Source organism: Eleutherodactylus coqui, chromosome 8, assembly GCF_035609145.1.
Source record: "Eleutherodactylus coqui strain aEleCoq1 chromosome 8, aEleCoq1.hap1, whole genome shotgun sequence".
Lineage (NCBI taxonomy): Eukaryota > Metazoa > Chordata > Amphibia > Anura > Eleutherodactylidae > Eleutherodactylus > Eleutherodactylus coqui.
In genome coordinates, this window is record NC_089844.1 from 6,672,268 (window position 1) to 6,697,800 (window position 25,533).

Sequence of the window (25,533 nt, forward strand, 5' to 3'; positions counted from 1 at the left end):
ATAAATGGAACCCTCTCAGACCCCTTCCTTATCACAAACGAGACAAGACAGGGCTGTCCGCTCTCCCACTCTGTTTGTTTTGGTCATGGAATTAGATTACACCCCGATATTCTGGGGGCAAAAATTGGGAATTTAAACACACTACAGCTGCATTTGCAGATGACCTTCTAGTGCTCATGACCCCCCCCCCCCCCCCAAAGGCCTTCCCCGCCATCCTAGAGATCTTTGAACAACTTGGCAAAATTTAAAATTTTAAGGTTAACTACAAGAAATCAGCAGCACTAAACATTTCAGCAGCGGCTAGTTAAGTAAAGAACATAAAGAATGTCCCTTTAAATGGCCTGCATCCAGCATTAAATATTTAGGCGCCACCTTCACATCTGACACCTCACTACTGCCCCCAACTCCAAAAAGTACAAAACCAACAACACAAAAACTCCCCTCTTATCTTGGCTGGGGAGAAACATCAGATTTGCACTTCTATTCTTCCATCCATTTTATATACTTACTAACAGTCCCACCAGCAGTCCCTGGCCACTTCTGTTCCAGCATAAATTCGGTATTTCAGAAGCTCATATGGAATAAAAGCCAGCTGGCATTTCCCTACTTAACACAAAAAAGCCTCAAGGTGGTTTCAGTCTCCCAAAAATACCCTTATACGATAGGGCAATCCATATAGCCAGATGGATTTCCTTGGTGGACCGCAGGCTGGAGTCACCCTCATTGAATTTAGAAAGAACTCTGATAGATCAAGAAGGACAATACCTCCTTTGGACCAGTAATAACTCCCTATGTAGGACACAAACCATTAAAGTTATATGCTCCATTAGATCAGAGGGTAGCGACCACCATAAACTGGCATCAACGACACCTGCATCTGTAGTGCCCTCTATCGTAGCAAACTGGTGAAATCGGTGAATGCATGGACCAAACTTAATTCCCTGACAGTTCACATATTTAAGAGGAACCAAGGTTGCTGATGTTTCTCACGTTGAGTCGCTGTTTCCAGGTAACTCCTTGAACTTTCTGGAAACTCTCAACATTTACTCCTCACTTAACAAATGCCAGGTGAAGTACCAAACTGGACTGAGGGATCCCTGAAGGCCACGAAAGCTCATGACACATCTCTACAGAGGCCTACTGCTGGACACATCCTCTGACCAACCGTGGGAGAGGGGATCACCTTTAATGGAGAGGACACTAGGAGAATGTTAAATAACTCATGGTTTCTCTAAATGTGTCCACATCCAAGAGAATTCGTATAAGTTACTTACCCGATGGTATAAAACCCCAGTCTCACTTAGGAAGCTCAACCGTTCACAGGCAGATACATGCTGGCAATGTGACTCAGATAAGGGAAACTTACCACACATATGGTGGCAGCCCTATTGGCAATCTATTACAAACCACATAAATCCCATTTGTGGGTCCTCCTTTTCCTTCTCTCCCGAGGAGGTATGGCTCTGGTAACCCTCAAAACAATTTAAGCCCTCAAAAAAATGCCTTCCCCCCATTCTGACTGCGGCAGCAAAACTTCTTATCCCGCTTTATTGGAAGGAAAAACAATTCCCTACAGGGGCACAAAGGAGAGATCAAGTATCACAATTATATAGATGAGGAGCTGGCCGCATGGGAGTCTGCTTCGAGAATTAAGTTTCTTGAAATCTGGCCACCATGGACAACATCTCTAAACAACCAAACCATATAACTTAGTCCAATAACTTAGTTCATTCTCCTACAGTGACGCTTCGTCTAATGATGAGAAATCGAACTTGATGATCTCCTCGTTGACCTAGTTCTATCTAGGTCTTAGTTCGTTCTGAGTTCCTTCTAAGATTACTCTTCTCTGCCATCAGCTTTGTTTAGTTATTACCCTGCTACAAAACACCTGAGGGTATTAAATTCAGCATTGCTTAAATATCTACACCCAGCAATTTACTAACAAACCCCCCGGGTCTAAGATTCAACAGCTTGGTTTTCAGACTTCTAGTAATTAAGTAACTCTGAGAATACATAAATCCGATTGGCACGTTTCTAGCAGCAGGCTCAGCTTTGTGAGAGCCTCATCCTTACGTGAAGCTCGGATGGGAATAAACCTGCTGCCTACACCTATATGAAAGGCACTTGGCTCCAGTCATAATGGTTTTAAAATGCTTACGTCTGAAGTAGATACTTAATTTGACTCCTTTCCCTCATTTTATAGTGTGGCACTTGTTTAAAGGGTGTGTGGAAGACGGGATACTGAGGTCCAGTCCACCAAGACAAAGTTGACTCTTAAGTAATGCAGTTTGTCTCATACTATTACTAATGTATCTTAAAGAAAGATGACTTCTAGAGCCGCATCTACAACGTATGTGGAGTCCTCCTCATACTGTATAATGCAGGACTGCACAAGTAGATTGACCCATCGGAACAGGAGCGGCTACTCACTAATGAGGTCTGATGTAAAGCTCCCTCTCGGCCCGTACTGTAATATGGTTAAATGTCTGAAGCCATCTCATGTTGTACCACTGCACGGGGCTCATGGACGCACCAAACACGCATGTCTAGAGCTTCACTAACAATGCCTGATTATTTTGTATTGTAGCTAATAGCAGTTGTTAATTTGTAGGTTGTTCATCTCTTCACCTGCCATTGAACACAGCAGGGGTCTAGTTTAAAGACCATCTTGTCATTGTGTATCATCATGTAGTGTTTTGCAGGAAAGGGCCTGAATTTTGCCTATTCTTCTGGCTGATGTTACTGCGACCAGAAATGCTACCTTGAAGGTCAGCATATTTAGCAGCAGACTGAGTAGGGGTTCAAAGGGAGGTTCACAAAGAGACTGTAGAACCAGATTTAAAGTCTCACAGCGGACCGGTTTTCCTAATAAATGGACGGAGCCTAAATGCGCCCTTTAGAAATCTCCTAACCGATTTATGGTCTGCTAGTGGGTAGTTATAGAAGGTCCCCAGAGATGCCACCTGAACGTTAAGGGTGCTAGGACTCAGCCCCTTATCTAGCCCTGCTTGCAAAAAGTCCAGAATTCTGGAAATTTCCGGTTGGAGAGGATCCTCGAGGTCACGACTCCTTCATTCGGAAAATTTTTTCCATACTTTCGAATAGACAGCTTTAGTTGAGGTTTTATGGCTCTCACATAGGGTAGATATCAGCAACATCCAGGCTGTCAACCTTAGTCTGTGAACCTCTGAGTATTGTAATGGTCCCTGGAGCAGAAGGTCCGGCCTGGTCGGCAGGTGGAAAGCCTCTTGCATAGACAGAGACTTGAGTAAGGGAAACCAGGGTCTTCTGGCCCAATAAGGGACAATCAGTATTACTGCCGCCTTTGATCCCCAAATTTTCCTGACGTGAGGTATCAATGGGAAGGGAGGAAAGGCATAGACAAGATCCCAATCCCATTTATGGGAAAGGGTGTCTATGCCCGGCGCCCCGTTTGTATTTTGGGGGGGGGACACAACTGTTGGCATAGGGTATTTTCCTACATGGCGAAGAGGCCCACTTGAGGAAGACCCCATTGTTCTGTGAGAAGTTCGAAAACCTGGGGCTGAAGTGTCCATTCTCCTTGGTATACCCTCTTCCTGCTCAGATAATTGGCCAGTGTTCCTTGCCCCTTTTATGTGGAAAGCTGTGAGACAGTGTGAGATGTTCTGCCCAGAACAGGATTTTGGGCGCCAGACGTTGTAGCTGTGGATTCCTGGTGCCCCCCTGATAGCGAATAAGGGACACAGTAGTTATATTGTCCGAAAAGACCTTAAAATGCATTTCCCTTTTAGACTGATTTCATACTACGTAAGGCTTCCTAGACTGCCCATAGTTCTCTAATGTTGAAAGACTAGGCTCTAGTGTGGCAGTCCCATGACCCTGGCCCATGCTAGGTTAGTAGGGGACATCCATCATAGTAATTTCTTAACCTGATGTGGTATCCCAATTCTCCTATCTAAAGGGGACTGGTGTTTATCCCCCTTCTTCCAAACAAGGGACTGTAAGTGTCAGCTATGCCGTTGAGCCCAAGGTATATTTATACATGATATTAACCCCATAATTTTCATGGCCTTGAATCGAAACCAGAGTCTTTTTATAAAAGGAATGAACGGATTTTAAGATCTGTTTTCTGTCCGATGGGAGAGATGACGGTGAGTTAAGGATGACTCCCAAGACTTTCTTTGGTTCTGGGAGGCTAGATTTCTGTTAACCAGCCACCCTAAGGTATCCAGGGTTTCCAAGGTTATCCGTAGACGAGCTTCTGCAATCAGCAGAAAGTCGTCCAGATAAGGTAATTGGTAATACCTCTATTACGCCAATGGGCTACCATCTCCAGAACAACCTTAAAAAAACTCTAGGCACTGAAGAAATGCCAAAGGGAGACAGGTAAATGTAAAATGGCAGACTACGTTATTAATGTAAACTGCAAATCTAAGGATGGATGGGGATGTGGTAATATGCATCTTTCAGATCGATGGTGCACATTACTAATTAGGGAAATGGTGGATCTTATTGTCCAGAAGAAAATTCTATTTTGTACCCACTCTATAACCTGTAGTGCCCGGGGGTTAGTGGTGATCTCGCTCCACTCACTACCAAAGCTGGACAGTCTACCTCCCACCTGTCCTGGCCCAGGCTGTGCGGGGATAAGAGGTCAGCCCTCCCCCTTGCCTCCTTTAAGGTACGACCATCGTCCAGTTTTCCCCTTTCCCCCTATATTCTTTAGGGGAGGAGCGGGCTTTAAATGCTCTTCTGTAATGTCTTTCCATAGGAAACTCTTTATGCTTATCTGCAGCTTTTTCCAACAGTTTATCCAGTGCTGGACCGAAAATGTGATGTCCCTGAAAGGGTAAAGTGCAGAACTTGTTTTTTGGCACCTTATCGCCTGACCAATACTTAAGCCGGATGGCTCTTATAGCGGTGTTACTGAGCACCGCATAACGGGCTCCAAAGCAGACGGTTTCAGCAGATGTGTCAGCCATGAATCCCGTGGCCATTTGTAGCAGCGGGAGTTGGAAATTCCCTTTCTTGGGGCTTTCTGCTTAATCAGAGAATCCAGGCGGTTAAACCAGATCATCATGGAGCGTGCCACAGCTGTGGATACAATATTTGTCGGAAGACTAAGGGAAGACGTCTCCCAAGACCTCTTCATTAGGTTTTCCACTTTGCTATTGATTGGACTCCTTAGCTGCGAGGTTCTCTTCACCACCTTGGCAACTTGTATGTCCACCTTAGGAGTGATCTCATAAGCATCTATATCCTCAGGGGCAAATATATCTCTGAAGACCTTCTTCTCTGCCTGTTGCCACTCATCCCTAATCAGGTGCTTTAGGATCTTGTTTACTGCGCCGGACTCTTGGACCCCCAAACATCTCGTCTTGTATTGAGCGGGGTTCCTCTATGTCCTCTACCTGCATAGTTTCTCGCACCGCTTTTAATAGTTGCAGAATGTCAGAAGACAAAAAAATATATATTTTTTAATCTTCATGTGTCACAATAGGGCCCTGATCAGATGAAGCCATATCAGATTCATTCCTCATAGGAATCCGACCCCGGAAGGAGCTCCCGTCTGGCCCTCGTAGATGGTTTAGGGGGTCCGGCTGTGGAGGAGGGAGACTGGATCTCCTCTGACGATATTGTGGATATCCGCCATCATCGCCGCTTGTTCCTCCTTAAAGAACCTTCTTAATACATTCTGCACAAAGCGGTATGATATCACATTCGTCTAGGTGCTTTGCACTTACGGCGCACTTTCTGGGTTTTTCTTAATATCCACTATGGGTTTTTGCAGCTTCCTGTCCTTCAAAACATGGAGTGTTGCAGACATTCAGATTACAACCCCCACTGTAACAACACCGCCATTGGCCAAAAGGACCACTCTGATTTTCAGCCTGTCTCACGGTTAGTCCTGGGCGCAGAGAGATTCCCTGGACTCTGAATCGCGCTGGGTTTTCACCAGTGAGATTGCTCCTGGTCGGGACGGTGGCCGCCGCAGGCATGAGGGACCCAGAAGTTTCAGCAGCGCATCGGGATGGGTCTGACCCCCCGGGAGGCACGGCCTGCATCCACAGGGAAGTTGCTCCTGCTGAGTCCTGTAGGGACAGGAAGACCCTGGTACTTCGGTGGAGGGGAGTTGCCTTTATACGCTCCTGCTTCCTGTCCCTGCAGCGGGCAGCCTCCAGCGTGTGCCGTCATGATGACGAAGGGGAAATGTAATTGGTAAATGATGACTGATCTGTAGTCGCAGCCCGCTGACATCACCACGAATCAGATGCAGGTATTCCCACCCGTGCAGGATGCTCAGAAACCCCAGACCTGGGAAAGTATGTAACCCTTTGCAATCCAATTTTGGATTCAGGGTTTCCTAGAGGGCTTTCTCTTTCTGCCATTATACAATGGCGCCATCTGCTGGCTAGAGCCAGTACTGCGGTATGTGAAATGTCGGAGAGGCCCCTGACAGAGCAGCTGGCAATATACAGTAAAATACCCTGCCGGACGTCTTCCAACATTAGAGCTGCACAGGCTTCAATCAGAATGTAGGAACACGTCAGACAGTGGATTGGAAAAGGTTAGAAAGAAAAAAACAATGCACATGGGCTCATGTTCGGGGTCAGCCCCTTGGAGGGCACCATGTGTGCGGACTGCCCTCTAAATCCGTGCGACTCCACACAAAGATTGGTAACATGGGCTCATGTTCGGGGTCAGCCCCTTGGAGGGCACTATGTGGGCGGACTGCCCTCTAAATCCGTGTGACTCCCCACAGATTGGGAACATGGGCTCATGTTCGGGGTCAGCCCCTTGGAGGGCACCATGTGGGCGGACTGCCCTCTAAATCCGTGTGACTCCCCACAGATTGGTAACGCTCTTTACTTCCAAGAACGTGTTGTTGACAGCTTGTTCGGACCGCTGGTGCTTGCGTTATGCCACTACACCCATACGGGGCTCCAGCCAAGCCCACAGGAAAGCAGACATCTTTGGCTCTCATCCGACCCAGGGGTTTATAGAAGGCGACTGCTGACTGATCTGTTATCGGACCGTCGGGGGGATTTATTCCCACCTCCCTGAACACATCGGATTCGCCTTTAATTCTCACAATGCCTTTATATTGACTTCTCCGGCTGCAGGAGACCCCGGTACCGGTGGCTGCGCCACTCTCACCATCTCACGCCCGAGCCGGCACGTTCACTGGCGGCCCGGCAACGTCTCTACTGCATTGTATGGAACAACAGAGTGAGGCGGTCAGCATGGCACAACTGTCCTGTGCGGCGGGCAATGTGGTCCCATTACTGCCCAGGGACGATCCGGCTGCAGCGCAGGAGATAACGGCGGGACTGACGGACGCCAACGAGGAAAGAAATACACAAAGCAGACATCTGTAAACAACTAATATACTATAAAACAAGCCGCTGCGGGACAACAGACACAAACAGGCAACCATACAAGATAAAAGCAACTACAGATTCTGTCCTTAAGAATCAAAGGACTTCAACATCCACACGGAAGAGAATTAAAGGGGTCACTGTGGGCCATTTAAAGGGGTTTTACATCAATATGACGGCGGGGCGGTTATCAGTCTCTCCCCACACGAACCGAGGAAAAGAATCCATTCCCCATTACCGCACTGACACAGCAGAGATGCCGCCCTGAAAAGGGCACTGACATCACGAGCGGCCCTCGCACAAGACACTCCTGCACAGACTTATTGCATTACTAATGAGGTAGGTGGCCATACTTACTGACACAATATAAGTGTGGGTATGAACATCCCACCGCTCAGCATGCAGACGGCACAACCTCACATACTGACCACACTTTGGGGGCCGAGTAGCATTATAGTTACACAGTCATCCAGAGGGCCACTACGTGCAGCCCCCCCCCCCTCCATGCAAGTAATGCTCCCCCATACGGGGGACCGTGCCATCTACACCTGCCCTTGTGTCGGTAATTATGGCCACCCTCCAATAAACGAGACTGGGAGGTTTATCGCTGCTCAATGCCCACCTATCTTACAGGGTGGTATATGTGACAAGAAGGTTCTGAGTGTTGGGACCCCCACCGATCACAAGGGGTCTCTGAAGCCCTCCCATGAATGGAGTAAAGGTCTGACATGCACACTCCCATCCCAAAACATACGAGCACCAGCCCTGAACCCCATGAAAGGATCGGTGGCGTACATGTGACGGCCACTCCCGTTAGTTGAAGAGCCCCGTGCTCATGATTAGTGAGGGTCCTCGTGGTACGGGGCCTTTAAGGTTAGATCACTTTTAACCCTTACTGGAACCTTCCACAGCATCGTTCTGATCTAAAGGAGAAACGTCCTTCGTTGTTAGTAGACCCCCGGACCCTCGCAATGCTCGTACAAAACACCAAGATGGCGGCTGCAGCAAGCCGATCACACTCTTCTTTCCAAGCCTTGTCCCCGCTGAACGGCAGATGAGGAAACGTTTACAAGTCCTCCCGCCCCCCCCCCCCCCACCCGCTGGAAAGTGTTCAGAGCAGCCAATCAGGTGAGACCGTCATCCAGACAGGAAGCGGAACAGGGTAAAAGTCCCCAAACTTCAGCTAGCTGGTTAGTCCTCCAGGACGTAGTTGGGGTTCACCACCAGGTAAGGGTCGTCGTCCTTGGTGGCCTCGTCCTCTCCGGCGCTCCGCAGGCTGCTCTGTGACAATTCTATCAAGATCTGATCCTGAAAGACAGAAATGAACACTTCAGGATCTGCTCTCTAAACTCCTTTGCAGATCGGTAACGTGACTCAGAGCGCCCCTCCGATACTGGGCTTACATTCTGTCCAGGGCCGAGGCCTATCTGCAGTTTTTCCTCCTCTGCCGCCGATCCGCTGGTTCCAGGTCCCGTTTTCTGCCGACCAAGATGGCTGCAGCAACTATCTAATGTGCACTACTGATTGGCCGGTACTGATCATGTGAGCAGCTCTGGCCAATCAGAGCAGGTATAAAGCACTACCAAACACACGGAGGATCAGGATGTCTGAAGATGGTGCCGGCGGTGACAGACAGTACAAGTGGGACCTGGGACTGGTGGGCAACAGAGGAGAATACCTGCAGATATACACACCCCTCCGGAGCCCCGAAGCAACAGAAATCAACACCCATCTCTGCTTGCTAGCATTGAATGAGAACATTCTTGCTTGCCTACACAAACTCCATCTTTATTACTTCCACCTCATGCAGCAGCACTTATAGAAAACTGCAAGACGTCAAACCGACAGCGGAGGACTTACAGCCCCACATCAAGGACACTTACACTCACTGACAACAAGCAGAGATTTAAAGGACCAGTGGATGGGGGCACACAAGGTGACCGGGCTCAGGACGCCCCCTACAGACCACCGGTAGAGAGACGCATCTGACCAGACTGCTAGGAGGTGTTAGGACCAGTGGATGGGGGCACACAAGGTGACCGGGCTCAGGACGCCCCCTACAGACCACCAGTGGAGAGGAGCATCTGACCAGACTGCTAGGAGATGTTGGGACCAGTGGATGGGGGCACACAAGGCGACCGGGCTCAGGACACCCCCTACAGACCACCAGTAGAGAGGAGCATCTGACCAGACTGCTAGGAGGTGTTGGGACCAGTGGATGAGGGCACACAAGGTGATCGGGCGACCATCTGATTGCCTGACCAGCTCAAGCAGCTCCACCATCCAGACACAGGGGGCGCCATTGTTACAACACCGGGTCTGTTGGAACCATTTCCAGGTGCTTAGCTGAAGGACATTTGGTCTCACAGCCCCCATTAGCATATATCCATATTACTCCCCAAATCCACACCATTCGCAACCTGATTGGTTGTTTGGATTTACTCATTCCCGGTGATTGGTTATTTGGATTGGCTCGTGTAGAAGTGGGGAGTAAAAAGCTAATATGCCCCCCATTACATGTACGGCCTCTGTCACCCACTGTCGCCCCCTTGTGCAGTAATGTCATGTTCAGTGAAGAATCCAAGATTAATTTGGGCGCCGACGATGGCCGTGTTTGTGTCTGGGGATCTCGGGGTGAGCGCCTCAATCCTGCCCCCTGCTGGTGTGATGGTCTGGGGGGCCATCACATATGACAGTCATTCCCCCCTAGTGGTGGTACGAGGGACAATGACAGCTCAGCGATATGTTCAGGACATCCTGCAGCCACATGTGTTCCTCTCATGGAGGCTTCCAGCAGGATAATGCTCGGCCACACAAGAGGGTCACAGGAGCCCCCACAAGATTGGCACACCTCCCTGGCCCCCCGCTTGCTATCAAAACTGGGATTATTCACCCCGGAAAACAGACGGCTAAGGGGCGACCAAATAACTCTGTATAAATATATTAGGGGACAATACAAGGATCTCTGCCATGATCTGTTTATACCCAGGACTGCGACGGTAACAAGAGGGCATCCGCTACGTCTAGAAGAAAGCAGGTTTCATCACCAACATAGAAGGGGGTTCTTTACTGTAAGAGCAGTGAGACTGTGGAACTCTCTGCCTGAGGACGTGGTGATGGCAGGATCCATAGAGGAGTTTAAGAGGGACTGGATGTCTTTATGGAGCGGAAGGATATTACTGGATATAAATCTTAGGTTAATTGTTAATCCGGGTATACAGGCAGGTAGGAACTATTAGGGGTTGATCCAGGGAACAGTCTGATTGCCATTAGGGAGTCGAAAGGAATTTATTCCCCAAATGGGCTAATTGGCTGCTGCCTCTTGGGGCTTTTGCCTTCCTCTGGATCAACACAGTAGGATAGACAGGCTGGACTAGATGGACATTGTATGTAAAGCTGAATGAAGACAATGTTATATATCACCAATAGAGCATTATGGGACCACGGGGGCGCCTACGAGGTTACAGGATCGAGAGGCTCAGGTGCAGCACAATAAGAAAAAGTGGTAACTAAACATTTGCAGGTCAGACGACCCCAAGAGCCGCCACAGAGGGGGATACAAAAGCACAGAATCTTCTGCAGCCACGGAGCAGCGCAGGAGGGAGAACGCTTTACAGCCTGCCAGAGGTCCTGGAAGAAGCACTGTCATGTGCGGCCATTAGACCACATTCTTCCTGCAGGAGGCGCTGCACCACCAGCAGTTCAACGACGGCCGGCGGACATCAGGGTAGCACTTCCTGTGTTTTCCCTCTAAGTGACACAATTATGCATAGCGCCCCCTTAGTGTTGGAGAGGTGCGGCCATAATTCACATGCAGACCATCAGTCCTGAGGGTCTCCGCACCCAGGCATCAGCGCTGGCATCGCCAGGCTGCACAGACCCACCTGTACCACCCCCCTGATGACTCACGTAATGGACCAGCCGGTGAATCACTTTCTCAATGATCTGCTTCCGGTTAACGAGTTCTTCTTCGGAGTCAATTTCGGACTCGACCTCCTTCAGGTACCAGTTAACAAGGTCCATTCTCTTCTGGGAAGATTCATCCTCATCTGCAAGAGCAAACGCAAAACATGAGACCCCGAGCGCCGGCGGCAGCAGAGCCACCCGTTAGCGGGCGCCACCAACCTTCTGCCTTCCTCAGCTGCAGAACCAGCAGGTTGGAGATGCGCTGGTATTCCGTAAAGCTGAGCCGCAGGGAAGCCTTAGCCGCCGCCTCCTGAGGGTCGCTGTCCGCGTGGCCGTTAATTCCGTTCACGTGACCGTTGGGTATTCCGGCGTCGCCTAAAGAAACAAACAGTCCAGTAAGGAGACCAAGTCAACACAGAGAAGCCGAGGGGCAGGAGCAGAGGTCTCACCGGCGGCGCGCTCCTGAGGCTCCGCCTCCACGTCTTCCTCCTGATCTAAGTTCACGTCTGGAGTCTCAACCCGGATAATAGACTTGTTCAGTAACCGGAACGCTTCCTTCACGTGTTTGGGATGAACCTGTGGTGAAACAAGGACCCGGGTGACAAGGGTGTGGGAGACGCTCGGGAGCGCGGCGGGCTCTACAGGGACGTTATGCTGCCCGAACATTCCCGTCAACCATGTTAACCACTTCAACCCCTCCAACCACTACAACCGCTCCAACCGCTCCAACCCCTCACGGGTTCGCTCATTATTCTCCTCACTTTAAAAAAATAAATAAAAATTCATAGGTTGTTTCTCCGGCAGCTGCCGGCCATTCTGACGGACTAGTCGCTTTTCTCGGTGATGCGCGCGGCTGCCGGCCCTTCTGACGGACCGGTCCCCTTTTCACCCGGCGACGCGCGCGCGGGGCTGACGGACCGGTCCCCTTTTCACCCGGCGACGCGCGCGCGGGGCTGACGGACCGGTCCCCTTTTCACCCGGCGACGCGCGCGCGGGGCTGACGGACCGGTCCCCTTTTCACCCGGCGACGCGCGCGCGGGGCTGACGGACCGGTCCCCTTTTCACCCGGCGACGCGCGGCGCGGGGGGCTGACGGACCGGTCCCCTTTTCACCCGGCGACGCGCGGGGCTGACGGACCGGTCCCCTTTTCACCCGGCGACGCGCGCGCGGGGCTGACGGACCGGTCCCCTTTTCACCCGGCGACGCGCGCTGCGCGGGGCTGACGGACCGGTCCCCTTTTCACCCGGCGACGCGCGCGGGGCTGACGGACCGGTCCCCTTTTCACCCGGCGACGCGCGGGGCTGACGGACCGGTCCCCTTTTCACCCGGCGACGCGCGGGGCTGACGGACCGGTCCCCTTTTCACCCGGCGACGCGCGGGGCTGACGGACCGGTCCCCTTTTCACCCGGCGACGCGCGGGGCTGACGGACCGGTCCCCTTTTCACCCGGCGACGCGCGCAGCGCGGGGCTGACGGACCGGTCCCCTTTTCACCCGGCGACGCGCGGGGCTGACGGACCGGTCCCCTTTTCACCCGGCGACGCGCGCAGCGCGGGGCTGACGGACCGGTCCCCTTTTCACCCGGCGACGCGCGCGCGGGGCTGACGGACCGGTCCCCTTTTCACCCGGCGACGCGCGCGCGGGGCTGCCGGCCGTTCTGACGGACCGGTCCCTCTTTCCCCGGCGACGCACGCGCGGGGCTGCCGGCCGTTCTGACGGACCGGTCCCTCTTTCCCCGGCGACGCACGCGCGGGGCTGCCGGCCGTTCTGACGGACCGGTCCCCTCTTTCCCCGGCGACGCACGCGCGGGGCTGACGGACCGGTCCCTCTTTCCCCGGCGACGCAAGCGCGGGGCTGCCGGCCGTTCTGACGGACCGGTCCCTCTTTCCCCGGCGACGCACGCGCGGGGCTGCCGGCCGTTCTGACGGACCGGTCCCTCTTTCCCCGGCGACGCACGCGCGGGGCTGCCGGCCGTTCTGACGGACCGGTCCCTCTTTTCCCCGGCGACGCACGCGCGGGGCTGCCGGCCGTTCTGACGGACCGGTCCCTCTTTCCCCCGGCGACGCACGCGCGGGGCTGCCGGCCGTTCTGACGGACCGGTCCCTCTTTCCCCGGCGACGCACGCGCGGGGCTGCCGGCCGTTCTGACGGACCGGTCCCTCTTTCCCCGGCGACGCACGCGCGGGGCTGCCGGCCGTTCTGACGGACCGGTCCCTCTTTCCCCGGCGACGCACGCGCGGGGCTGCCGGCCGTTCTGACGGACCGGTCCCTCTTTCCCCGGCGACGCACGCGCGGGGCTGCCGGCCGTTCTGACGGACCGGTCCCTCTTTCCCCGGCGACGCACGCGCGGGGCTGCCGGCCGTTCTGACGGACCGGTCCCTCTTTCCCCGGCGACGCACGCGCGGGGCTGCCGGCCGTTCTGACGGACCGGTCCCTCTTTCCCCGGCGACGCACGCGCGGGGCTGCCGGCCGTTCTGACGGACCAGTCGCTTTTCTCGGTGATGCGCGCGTGGGGCTACCGGCCGTTCTGACGGCCCGGTCCCCTTTTCCCCGGCGACGCGCGCGGGGCTGCCGGCCGTTCTGACGGCCCGGTCCCCTTTTCCCCGGCGACGCGCGCGGGGCTGCCGGCCGTTCTGACGGACCACTTGTATTTTTCAACGGTATTTAATGTACTGAAAAAGAATGTAGTTTTTGTATTTTTAGATCTTTATTGACACTCCGGCCGGCGCCCGCGGCGGTGGCTGGTAGGGCGGCTGACACCTGCAGATATGCACCAGCGCAGCTCACCTCGTCGCTGCAGTGCATCCTCGCCATGGCCTCCGACAGGCGGATCATGCTCTCCAGCTGCCGCACCGTAATCCTCCATGCAGACTTGGTGACGCCGGAGCCGTCGCGCTGCCGCAGGCGCTTGTACTGCTCCACGATGAAATCCTCAGAATCCTTGGAGATCTGAAAGAAAGGAGAGAAGCTGAAAGCACAAAGATGAAAGCGCGAATGGCGAACGGCGGCGACTTCCTGGGAGACCGCTTACTTTGGGCTTAAACTGGCGGGCGAAGAGCAGGTATCTGCGGACCTCGTCGAGGGTGTAGACTCTGTCGATAGACTCTTCTATCCTCGAGTGGAGATCCACGATGCGGCGAGCAATGGCGTAATCCGTCACCTAAGACATAAGCACATTAACCCCTGAATGGCGCAGCCCTCTTCTTGCCCGACTCGCTTTTCAAACAAAAACCGCTAGGATGCGTATCCCCCCCCCCCCCCGGATGAAGCCAAGGGCGAAATGTGCACATCGGGGCGCAGCGACAACCAGACCCTCGGTCACACGGTAACACTTGTGTGCGCAAGATGGAGCCTGCGCCTATTGGAGGCCGATACCAGCAGGATCCTCTTTAGGAACTTCTTCCCTGGGTGACCCCCCCAGCGCTGGATGAGCCTCCCATCCCGCCTCTTCCTCCCCCCCCCCCCCCCCCCCCCCCCCCGACACTTCTTTCCGCTGACGCGGAGCCTCGTTAGAGTCGTTACCTCGTTGCACTCGTCAACCAGGATGAAGAAAAGGTCAAATCTGGACATGATTGGAGCCGACAAGTTTACGTTTTGCTTCAGGGACTTTGACCGGTCGTAGCGCCCCCCGATGGGATTAGCAGCAGCCAAGATGGAGGTTCTCGCGTTCAGAGTCGCCTGAGAGAAGAGATCCGTTATTACCGTAAGTGACTCCTACGCCCGCAGCGCGCCCGGATCGCCACCCGTACCTTAACCCCGGCTTTGGTGATCGAGATGGTCTGCTGCTCCATGGCTTCATGAATGGCAACCTGATCCTTGAGGTCCATCTTGTCAAACTCATCAATACAGCAGACACCCTGCGGAGAGGAAGGATCCGGAGTGAGTGGAGAGCAGCCGCCTCCTCCCAGTGCCTCACACCCCTGCTGACCGTTTCCACCGCAGCAGCTCAGCACATGCAAGCCGGAGAAAAGAAGAGGTGCAGCGACGGCGAAAGTCTGATACTTCAGCCTGTAGTGGCCTCAAACGTCCAGCGGCACCAAACCTGACCAGACGGCTGGGAACCGGAAGCCGAGGAGGAGGTGAGGGGAGCGCCGCATGGCATCAGGGGGCAGAAATGCTGTGGAAGTTTCTGCCACGTGTAAATATACCCCCGTACTAACAGTGCCCCCCCCCCACAGTGGCCCCAGTACTAACAGTGGCCCCAGTACTAATAGTGCCCCAACGCCTCCCAGTAGTAGTAGTAGTGCCCCAACGCCTCCCAGTAGTAGTAGTAGTGCCCCAACGCCTCCCAGTAGTAGTAGTAGTGCCCCAACGCCTCCCAGTAGTAGTAGTAGTGCCCCAACGCCTCCCAGTAGTAGTAGTAGTGCCCCAACGCCTCCCAGTAGTAGTAGTGCCCCAACGCCCCCCAGTAGTAGTAGTGCCCCAACGCCCCCCAGTAGTAGTAGTGCCCCAACGCCCCCCCTCAGTAGTAAAAGTAACACCGCCTCCAAGTAGTCAGTGAGTCTGCCCCCACCTTCCTAGCGCCCCACAGTAGTAATAGCAACACCGCCCCCACATAGTCAGTGAACCCCCCCCCCCCCCAGCCGTAATGGTGCTCCCCCCACCCCTATCAGCCCCCCCAGTAGTAATGGTACCACCCCCAAGTAGTGAACCCCCCCCAGCGGTAGTAGTGCCCCCCCCCCCCCCCCCCCCGAGTAGAAATCGTAACACCACCCCCACGTAGTCAGTGAACCCCCCCCCCCCAGCAGTAATGGTGTCGCCGCCCCCCCAAGCAGTAATAGTGCCCCCACCTTCCTAGCACCCCACAGTAGTAATAGTAACACCCCTCCCTCCCCCCCCAGTAGTACTACTAGTGCCCTCCCACCCCATAACAGCCCCACAGTAGTAATAGTAGCACCGCCCCCAAGTAGTCAGTGACCAACCCCGACCCCTCCCCTCAGCAGTAATCGTTGACAACAAGCTGACAGACGGCCTGATGCTGCAAAAATAGTGGCAGCTTCTGGAGACCCTTCGTACAACAGGCTGCCCGCCTCAGGCCTGGCACTCCACGGGACGAGGCGTTTGCTGAAGTAACAGAATTTCCAAGCCGGATGAATGGAAGAATAATCTAAGACACTCACGTTGTCGGCCAGCATCAGCGCTCCGGCCTCGATCACAAACTCATGGGACTCCTCATCTCTCACCACGGCCGCGGTCAGACCAGCAGCGGTGGACGCCTTCCCGCTGGTGTACACGGCCCGTGGGCTGAACTCCTCCACGTGCCTGGCGGAGGCAATGAACAGCGGATTATACACAAGATGCCCGTCAGCAGAGTGGGTACCGAGCACCAGCCTGCTGCCAGGAAGGCCCATCCGCCACCACAGCAGCCTCTCCTGCCATTACAGGCGGTGCCCGCATTGTGTCACATACAGCAAGGTCTACAGACCCCGGCCGCCATTAACTCACTTGAGGAACTGACTCTTGGCTGTACTGGGATCTCCGACCACGCACACATTGATGTCCCCCCGCAGAGACGTGCCCTCCATCGTGGTCTTCGGAACGCCACCAAACAGCATAAGTAAGATGCCTCGCTTCACCTCGTCGTTGCCTGCAGCAAGGAGAGAAGAGCTGAAGAGACCCAGAAGAGCCCGAGTCCTGCGGAGGGCGCTGCGGCGGGGGCTTACCGTGCACGGTGGGGAACAGGCTGCTGCACAGGTTGTGGTACAGGTTCTTGTCTTGGCTCATCTCAAACACCTTCTCCCATTCCTTGGCAGACATCTGGTTCTTGATGCTCTCGGCCGTCATGTCCTCCTCATGAAGATCTTTCCCACCAAACTGAAATGAAGTAGAAGTGAGTCCCCGGTCTGAAGACATCGCCGACCGCCAGGACCTGGACGCCCGTGCACCGCGATGGTCTGGCCGCTCCCAGGAACATGGGGGCAGCTAGTGGCCATCAGGTCTCCATCACTAGGGTGCCCGCTGACCATGGAGGGGTCCCACTGCCAGTCAGCGCTATATCCCCCCCAGTACAGACAACCCATCAGATTACTCACCCGTGGGTTTGTGGGAGCGACAGAGCAGGCCAGGAATACCAGCCTGTAGGACAAGTCTCTGACGCCAAGGGCACGAAGGCCGCGGACTCCTTCAGCTTCATAGCCCTCCGTTCCTCCCACGCGGGAGCTGGTCTCGGCACGGACACCTGGGGGAACAAGACCGTCACATCACTGGAAGCCGCGGGCCCCCATACTGGTGAGCTGCTAGCAAGGAACCCGAGGGAGATGAGGGCTTCCATCACACAAGGCTGCTAAGAGTAAGAGTGCGCTACGGGGGAGGGGGCTGCAGATTGGGATGATTTAGTGTATCCTGCACTGAGCGGGGGATGGGGTTAGACCCGATTACCCCTGTGCAGAGCAGCGGGGTGTAAACGCGCCCACAACCCCTCAGTCACACCACCATTATTGGGGATTTATCATAAATTGTCACAAGTTCCAGCTTTACGTTTCCCGTCGCGGCCGTATGAGGGCTCGCTTGGTGCGTGACGAGTTGCAGTTATTGGACCATTTTGGGCGTACAGGTGACTTTTGATCAGTGTTTCTTTGGCTCCCTTGTTTTGCGCTGTGCAGCATACACACTTTGGGGGTCTGACTGCTCGGATCAGCAGATTGGGATTCGGAGGGCTGGAGAGCCTTTGACTGTCAGCAGCGATGGTGCGACCTGCCCGTAGTTGGATCAGCGGCGCTCCGTTCAGTATTTTACTAGAGGGCGGCCGGCGCCGCTCCCTTCAGCCCACCCACGGATCACATATGCCTTCTCTCGCACTGCGTGCTGCGGACGGATACGGGTTATACGAGGGGTGCTGATAAGGCTTTGGCTTTGTGTTCTTGTTTCTATGGTAACGGATGTTCCATCACATGAAGCCTTATGTGTCTAATATATGTGTTTGTAGCTTATGGCCACAGTGATCTCGGCACGCGGGAAAACATGGCGGAGTCTAAGGCGATAGTCACAGCCAATGAGAGCAGAGGAGTGATAAAGTCGGCGCAGGATACTCCTGGTGATATGTGGCAAATATTGGGGGATCAATGCCCTTCATGCTCTACAGGTAAGATCTGGGGGCCACTTCAGCCCCAATGATGGGGAACGTCCTGGATGACTGAGAGAGGTTGTTGTTCCGGGGATCGCCGATGCTGCGCACAACCTCATACTGGAGAATTGGCCGGCTGCAGGAATAGCCGCCATCATGGGGGATTGTGGTGAACGTGTTTGTGTCATCATCTATGAAGAAGCGATCTGCAAAGGGGGGCCCCAAATGTCTGACAACAGATCAGAAAAGCATGGAGTGACAACTTCGCGGTCCATTTGTCAGCGTGTCCGGACTGATAAGAACTTCCTGGACCGACCGGTCACCATGGATGAGACCTGGATTTACGTGTATGACCCTGAAACCAAGGAGCGGTCAGAGAGTGGAGGCCCAGTGGTTCTCAGCCACTAAGGTGATGGCGTCTGTATACAGATCTATACAGCCACCACTAGGGGGAGCTCCCTCCATACAGATCTATACAGCCACCACTAGGGGGAGCTCCCTCCATACAGATCTATACAGCCACCACTAGGGGGAGCTCCCTCCATACAGATCTATACAGCCACCACTAGGGGGAGCTCCCTCCATACAGATCTATACAGCCACCACTAGGGGGAACAGTCAGAGAGTGGAGGCCCAGTGGTTCTCAGCCACTAAGGTGATGGCGTCTGTGTTCTGGGATAAGGAGGGCCTGCTGCTGGTGGACGACCTTCACAATGGTTCCACCATCAATGCAAGGGATTACATTGAACTTTTGGACCAACTGAAGGCAGCTCTGAAGGCCAAAAGGTGCGGCAAGTTGTCCAAAGGAATTTGGTTCCTGGAAGACAATGCCTCCGCTCACACTGCACAAGCGACCACGGCAAAACTGGTGGAGCTAGGCTTCCAGCTGGTTGACCACCCACCTTATTCACCAGATCTAACTTCCTCCGACTATCATCTGTTTCCAGAAGAAACACCTCAAGGGGACCAAATGTCCCACCATTCCTGATGCCATGGCTGCTACGGATGACTGGTCTGAGGCAAAACCGAAATCCTTCTTTTTGCAAGGCTTACAGAACTTGGAATCCCGATGTAAGAAGTGTGTTGGCATCAGTGGAGAGGATGTGGGAGAAATGGCAAGTGTCATCTTCCTATCTTGATACTTTCTGGGTGAAGCCAAAGACTTAGCAGCAGCCGTGTGTGTGTATCAGCGCCCCTCGTCTATGTAGGGGGGTGTGTATCAGCGCCCCTCGTCTATGTAGGGGGGTGTGTATCAGCGCCCCTCGTCTATGTAGGGGGGTGTGTATCAGCGCCCCTCGTCTATGTAGGGGGGTGTGTATCAGCGCCCCTCGTCTATGTAGGGGTGTGTATCAGCGCCCCTCGTATCCGTGCCATGTCTGTTACCTGGAGTAGAAAGCTGGGACACATCCGGGACAACAATAAGACACCCCGTGAAGTCACATCTGTCCCCGGCCTGACATGACTCAACGGCTTCGGCACGCAGGATGACCTCCAGGCTGCGCGGGATGCTGCCACGGGGCAACTCGGACTGCGTCTCCTGGATACGGACCTGCAGGTGAAAGATGAAACGCTACAATGTGTCCCGGTGGCAGAGAAGCCCAGTGCCAATGTACAGAGCAGCCCAGCCCCTCCCCCCCACCGGCGGCAATGTACAGCAGCAATGTACAGAGCAGGCCGGCGGCGGCAATGTACAGAGCAGCCCCCCCCCCCGGCGGCAGTAATGTACACGGCGGACGGATCTGACCCCAGAGTGCAGCCATAATACATTATAAAGTCAGAAACCATTTTACGTTACCTTCTGGAAGTCCACAAAGCGGGACTTGTTGGTGTCCAGCAGGAAGCGGCGGCGGTTGGCGCACACGGGGTTCCTGCAGATGCTCGGCTGTGTGTACTTGAACTGCTGCTCCACGTCCTTCACCAGAGTCTGACAATCCAAACACAGGAAGGTGCCGCTGACCAACTCCGGGTGCACCGGGTGCGTCCGCACCACCTGACCGCTGATCCGCAGCAGAGCGCCAATGCGAGGGGTGGTCAGCTCCCGGATCCTGGCGGGATTAACACATTATCAGCTGTGAGGACTGATCAGGGGGCTCACTGGGATCGGTCATGTGATTATAGAGGTCCAACTGCAGAGACCCCACTAGCATGAAAAGGTGCCCATCTGACCAGGGCTGAGCTGCAGCAGTGCTGCCCCCCAGTGGTCAGGCTGCCACCAGCGAGCGATTGCACAGCCCAGCTATACGCCATCACTTAGAACACCCATCGCTACATTCTAGAGGATGCTACAATGTGTCCGGTACCAGGGGGTCTGCAAAAACTGCAGCGGAACAGAAGACCTGGACGAAAACCCCCGAATCTCATATAGGCTCCTGTCTGCAAAATGACTTTCAGAAACCGTCATCTGCGAGCTTCAGCCTCCGGCAGGCGCTCCGCCGCTCTACATGCCCACTGATGTGGTAACACCTCTGTCCACGCACGGTGGCGGCTGGTACCTGCGAGCTTCAGCCTCCGGCAGGCGCTCCGCCGCTCTACATGCCCACTGATGTGGTAACGCCTCTGTCCACGCACGGCGGCGGCTGGTACCTGCGAGCTTCAGCCTCCGGCAGGCGCTCCGCCGCTCTACATGCCCACTGATGTGGTAACGCCTCTGTCCACGCACGGCGGCGGCTGGTACCTGCGAGCTTCAGCCTCCGGCAGGCGCTGGTCAGCAGGCGTCGCAGTAAGCGCTGCGATTACAATTACACATGCGGATTTGTTTACCAGATTCTGCACATGGAAAACAAGCCGCAGCGCTCCGTCCGGGGCGGATGGCTTCCATCAGTCAGTGAAAGCCGGACGGCCGCGGAAAAGCAGGAGTTTGGAAAAAAACAACAAAAACACACAAAGCTGCACTGCGCGGGGCGGCCCTCACAGACAAGACCTCCGGGGCCGCGGGGACTCACAAACACATACAATGAAAGTGGGGGTGGGGGTCTGCGCAGCGAGACCTCGGAGGACAGCCGGCCAGGCAGAAACGGTAAAAAACTAACTGCACAAACTAAATCTTTTTGGGCAACTGAAACGTTCCATTAATGTAATAAGAGCTATATGTCACCTCCGAGGCCTCCGGCATAAAACCGACCACCGCCCGCCGGCTTCACGGGGGATAAGGGCTCCAAACACCCACGACAATCAGAAGATCCCGCGACCTTCACACTGCAGGTTTTCATGACACACATGAACCCCGACTCCATTTCCCATCATGCACTGCAGACGGCTCCCCGGGTGCGGCGACCGCCATGACACCAACGTATATAAACCACTTACTTGTGTCGGGTCGGAAGGTCCTGGAAGGCCAAGAAGAACTCCTTGCTCTGTGGGACGTTGCTCTGGTCTCTCACAAAAGCCCAGACGGCGCGGCACAGGTAGGGGTAGACTCTGCGGGAGGAGAATCAGGGTGAGCGACCGCCCCGAGGCAGAGGAGCAGTCTGGGCAGCTGCCAGGAGCCTGACCCCTGCCGGCAGCCACAGCAGCCCACCGGCGGTCCTCCCGCCCCCCAGCAGCCTCACCTGTAGAACTCCTCCTGCACGGTGGTGGCCAGCTGCTGGTTGAACTGCTCGAGGTCCTGGAAGCTGACGGGCAGGGTGTTCCTCTCGGGGCGGATCAGCTCCTCCGCTTCGCTCTTGTACTTCACTTCTCCATCCGCATTTTGGAACCTGAAGTTTAAGGATGAAGGATTCTATTAACGGCGTTTACCACGGCAGCGCTGCAGGGGGCGCTCACACCGCGGTACGGATGCTCCGTCCGGGGCTCCGTGAAGGCATCCACACCAGCTGCCCCCAGAATCGTCACACTTGGGGTCAGGAGCGGTCCGCGCTCTTCCACGGACGCACTATTACAAGCACCGCGGGTCCACACAAGAAACCGCATCCATGTCCGCACCAAGGATCGTACGTGCGAATGTGCTGCCCACCGTACAGCAGGCCGCCGCCCCGCTAGCTCTTGGGCACAGCTGGCACGCGGGCAGTGTTACAGAACACGCAGTCGGCGGACTCAGCGCGCACTTTGTGTACATGACACTTCCTGCTGCAGGCCAACCCACCAGACGCGGCGCACGTCTCTCATTGAGCTTCCCTCTTCCGATGGCGTCCGGCTCTGCGCAGGAACGTTCTGGATACGCCGCGGCTTCCTAATGTGTTTTATCAGTCATACCTCAAGCCGTTACTTAGGCCCCGCCCACACCGAGCCGGCAAACCGCTGCCCCGCAATAAAATGCGCAAACAGAGCAGACGGCGCTTGAGAATCAGGCGTTCATAAACATGGCGGCCCGCGGGCAGTTAGTGCGGCGGTCAGGATGCCGCGGAAATCGTGACGACGTTAGGGGGGGGGGGCGTCACATGACCACAGAGCGACAACGATCCCGCCAGCTACGTAGGAACCTGCAGCGCCCCCACATCCCCGGGTATGGCGCTGCGCAGAAGGCGGACGGAGATCCGCAAGGAAGAAGCCGCAGAGCTCCACCGCCGTAGATGTATATACTCCCCCCCGCAGAACTCCCATCCGGTCAGATGGCGGCGACACGACCGCTCGATCCGCGTCCCCTGAGGGCGCCGTATAGCCTGCGGGTACATCGGGGTCCCGGCGGTGAGGGGGGTCTTCAGCAGGGACAGGCAGCGGTACGAGGGCAGTCAGGCGGCGCAGTCCTTCTGCACGCTGCGGCGACCGACCAGCGCTGCTTCACGTTCGCCATTCAGACGACGATTGGCGCGGTAACACCTACGGATTACGCCGCTCGCTGCGGTGGCGCTAATAACCTTATTAGGGGCGGAGCTCCACGACACGAGCGGCCCGCCGCGGATCCGTTCAACCGCAAGCGGAGACGAACGCGCAGAAACAGCCAGTAACCCTCCCACACTAGGAGCCCCCCGCCTTCCCACACTAGGAGCCCCGCACCCAAACAGCCTCCACACGGGGCAGCAACACTCACTCCTCCAAGAAGTCCTGGAACAGCTTCTGGCACTTGTCGGCCACCTCGTCCTTCAGCTGCGGGGCGGCGGCGGGGGTTCCTGCGGGCTCCGTCACGTCCATCCTAAGATCCCGATCACCGACTAACAACAAGGCAGATTCGCGCCAAACTGCAGCACGTGACCCGCTTCGCGCCACTCGTAGCCAATAGCAGAAGAGGGGCGGTGCCGAATTTCGCGCCACTGAAGAGGGGGCGTGTCTGTAGGATGACGCGAAGGCCGCTAGTAACCCATCGCTCACTGAACAGAAGTGCGCTGAAGTTTACTGGGAAGAGCGCCAGCTGGCGGGGCGGAGGGGAAGTGCGCAGAATCCGGCTGCCTGCATGAGCTGGTCACTGACAGAATGCAGACCCCTCCACCGGAGGGTTCGCCAACATCGTCCATCGCCTCCCTTCCCCACCTGAGGGATCACCGACAATGTCCATCGCCTCCCCCCTCAACCTCCAATGGAGGGACCACCGAGTCCATGTGCCCCCACCTGCCTCCAGGGATCACTTACAATGTCCATCGACCCCTCCCCACCGGAGGGATCGTCCATCGTCTCTACCTCCCCCCCCACCGGAGGGACCACCAACACCGTCCATGTGCCCCCCCCCCCACCGGACGGATCGCCGACATCGTCCATCTCCCCTCCCTTAAGGCATCGCCGACCCGACCCCCCCCCCCCCCCCGCCCACTGAAGGGATCGTCGACATCATGTATCGCCCCCTTTCCCCACTGGAGGGATCACCGACATCGTCCATTTCCCGCCCACCAGTGGATGGATCACAGACATCGTCCATCACTCCCCTCCGCCAGAGGGATCACAGACATCGTCCAGCTCCCCTTTCCCCCCTCCAGGGATCGCCGACATCGTCCATGTGCCACCCCCTCCAGGGATCGCCCCTCCCCCCCCCCCCCCCCACTAGAGGGATCACAACATCGTCCATCGCCCTACTCCAAGGATCACCGACAATGTCTGTCTCTCCCCCCCCCCCCCCCCTGCAGGGATCGCACCTCCCCCCCCCCCCCCTGCAGGGATCGCACCCCCCCCCCCCCCACCGGAGGGTTCACCGACATCGTCCATCGCCCCCCCCCCCCAGTGGAGGGATCGCGAACATCGTCCATTGTCCACCTACCCCCTCCAGGGATCACTGACAATGTCCATCTCCCCCTACCTCCAGGGATCACCCCCACCCCACCGGAGGGACCGCCGACATCGTCCTTGCGCCCCCCTCCAGGGACCGCCCCCCACGGGAGGGGTCACCGACATCGTCCATCTCCCCCCTCCAGAGATCACCCACAAGGGTCCATGTCTCTCCAGGGATCACCCCCCCCCCCACCAGAGGAATCACCGACAAGATACATCTCCCCACCTCCCTCCAGGGATCGCCGACATCGTCCATCACCCCCCACCAGCAGAGGGATCGTCGACATCGTCCATCACCCCCTACCAGTGGAGGGATCACTGACATCGTCCATCGCTCCTCTCCGCAAAGAGGGATCACCGACATTGTCCATTGTCTCCACCCCACCGGAGGGACCGCCGACATCGTCCTTGCTCCCCCCTCCAGGGACCGCCCCCCCCCCCCCACGGGAGGGGTCACCGACATCGTCCATCTCCCCCCTCCAGAGATCACCCACAAGGTCCATGTCCCTCCAGGGATCGCCCCCCACCAGAGGGATCACTGACAAGATACATCCCCCCACCTCCCTCCAGGGAATGCCCCCCCCCCCACTGGAGGGATCGCTGACATCGTCTCTCCCCTCCCCCCACCGTCTACTGATCGCCGACATTATCCATCACCCCCCCCCGCCAGAGGGATCACCGACAAGATACATCTCCCCACCTCCCTCCAGGGATTGCCCCCCCCCCCCCCCACCGGAGGGACCGCCGACATCGTCCATCATCTCCACCCCACCGGAGGGACCGCCGACATCGTCCACGTGCCCCCCTCCAGGGACCGCCCCCCCCCCCCCACGGGAGGGGTCACCGACATCGTCCATCTCCCCCTTCCAGAGATCACTGACAATGTTTATCTCCCCCTCCCTCCAGGGATCGCCCCCCCACCGGAGGGATCATCCACAAGGTCCATCTCCCTCCGGTGATCGCCCCCCCCTCCCCCAGCCACCGGTGGGATCACCGACAAGGTCCATCTCCCCACCTCCCTCCAGGGATTGCCACCCCACCGGAGGGATCGCTGACATCGTCCCTCTCCCCTCC

General features: G+C 56.0%; 1 protein-coding gene across 1 annotated transcript; it reads right to left on the minus strand.

Moving 5' to 3' along the window:
- Positions 1–8,448: 8,448 nt before the first annotated feature.
- Positions 8,449–23,457, minus strand: MCM6 (minichromosome maintenance complex component 6). Its single transcript, XM_066575158.1, has 17 exons — positions 23,294–23,457; positions 21,876–22,022; positions 21,634–21,744; positions 20,123–20,372; positions 19,711–19,876; positions 17,297–17,442; positions 16,928–17,078; positions 16,710–16,851; positions 16,385–16,526; positions 15,014–15,121; positions 14,787–14,942; positions 14,296–14,424; positions 14,052–14,213; positions 11,717–11,843; positions 11,487–11,642; positions 11,271–11,410; positions 8,449–8,669 (listed from the first exon to the last, which is right to left on the minus strand). The coding sequence occupies exons 1-17, from the start codon at positions 23,392–23,394 to the stop codon at positions 8,553–8,555; spliced, it is 2,451 nt and encodes an 816-aa protein (XP_066431255.1). The 5' UTR covers positions 23,395–23,457; the 3' UTR covers positions 8,449–8,552.
- Between the last annotated feature and the right edge of the window lie 2,076 nt (positions 23,458–25,533).

What these genes read in the sequence shown, in the direction of transcription:
- MCM6 (XM_066575158.1), bottom strand. Translation starts at nt 23,394, where the DNA reads ATGGACGTGACGGAGCCCGCAGGAACCCCCGCCGCCGCCCCGCAGCTG. An exon ending in TGGTTGACGAGTGCAACGAG is followed by an intron (nt 14,425 to 14,786) that starts GTAACGACTCTA and finishes CTTATGTCTTAG; the next exon opens with GTGACGGATTACGCCATTGC. An exon ending in CCCGCCAGTTTAAGCCCAAA is followed by an intron (nt 14,214 to 14,295) that starts GTAAGCGGTCTC and finishes CCTTTCTTTCAG; the next exon opens with ATCTCCAAGGATTCTGAGGA.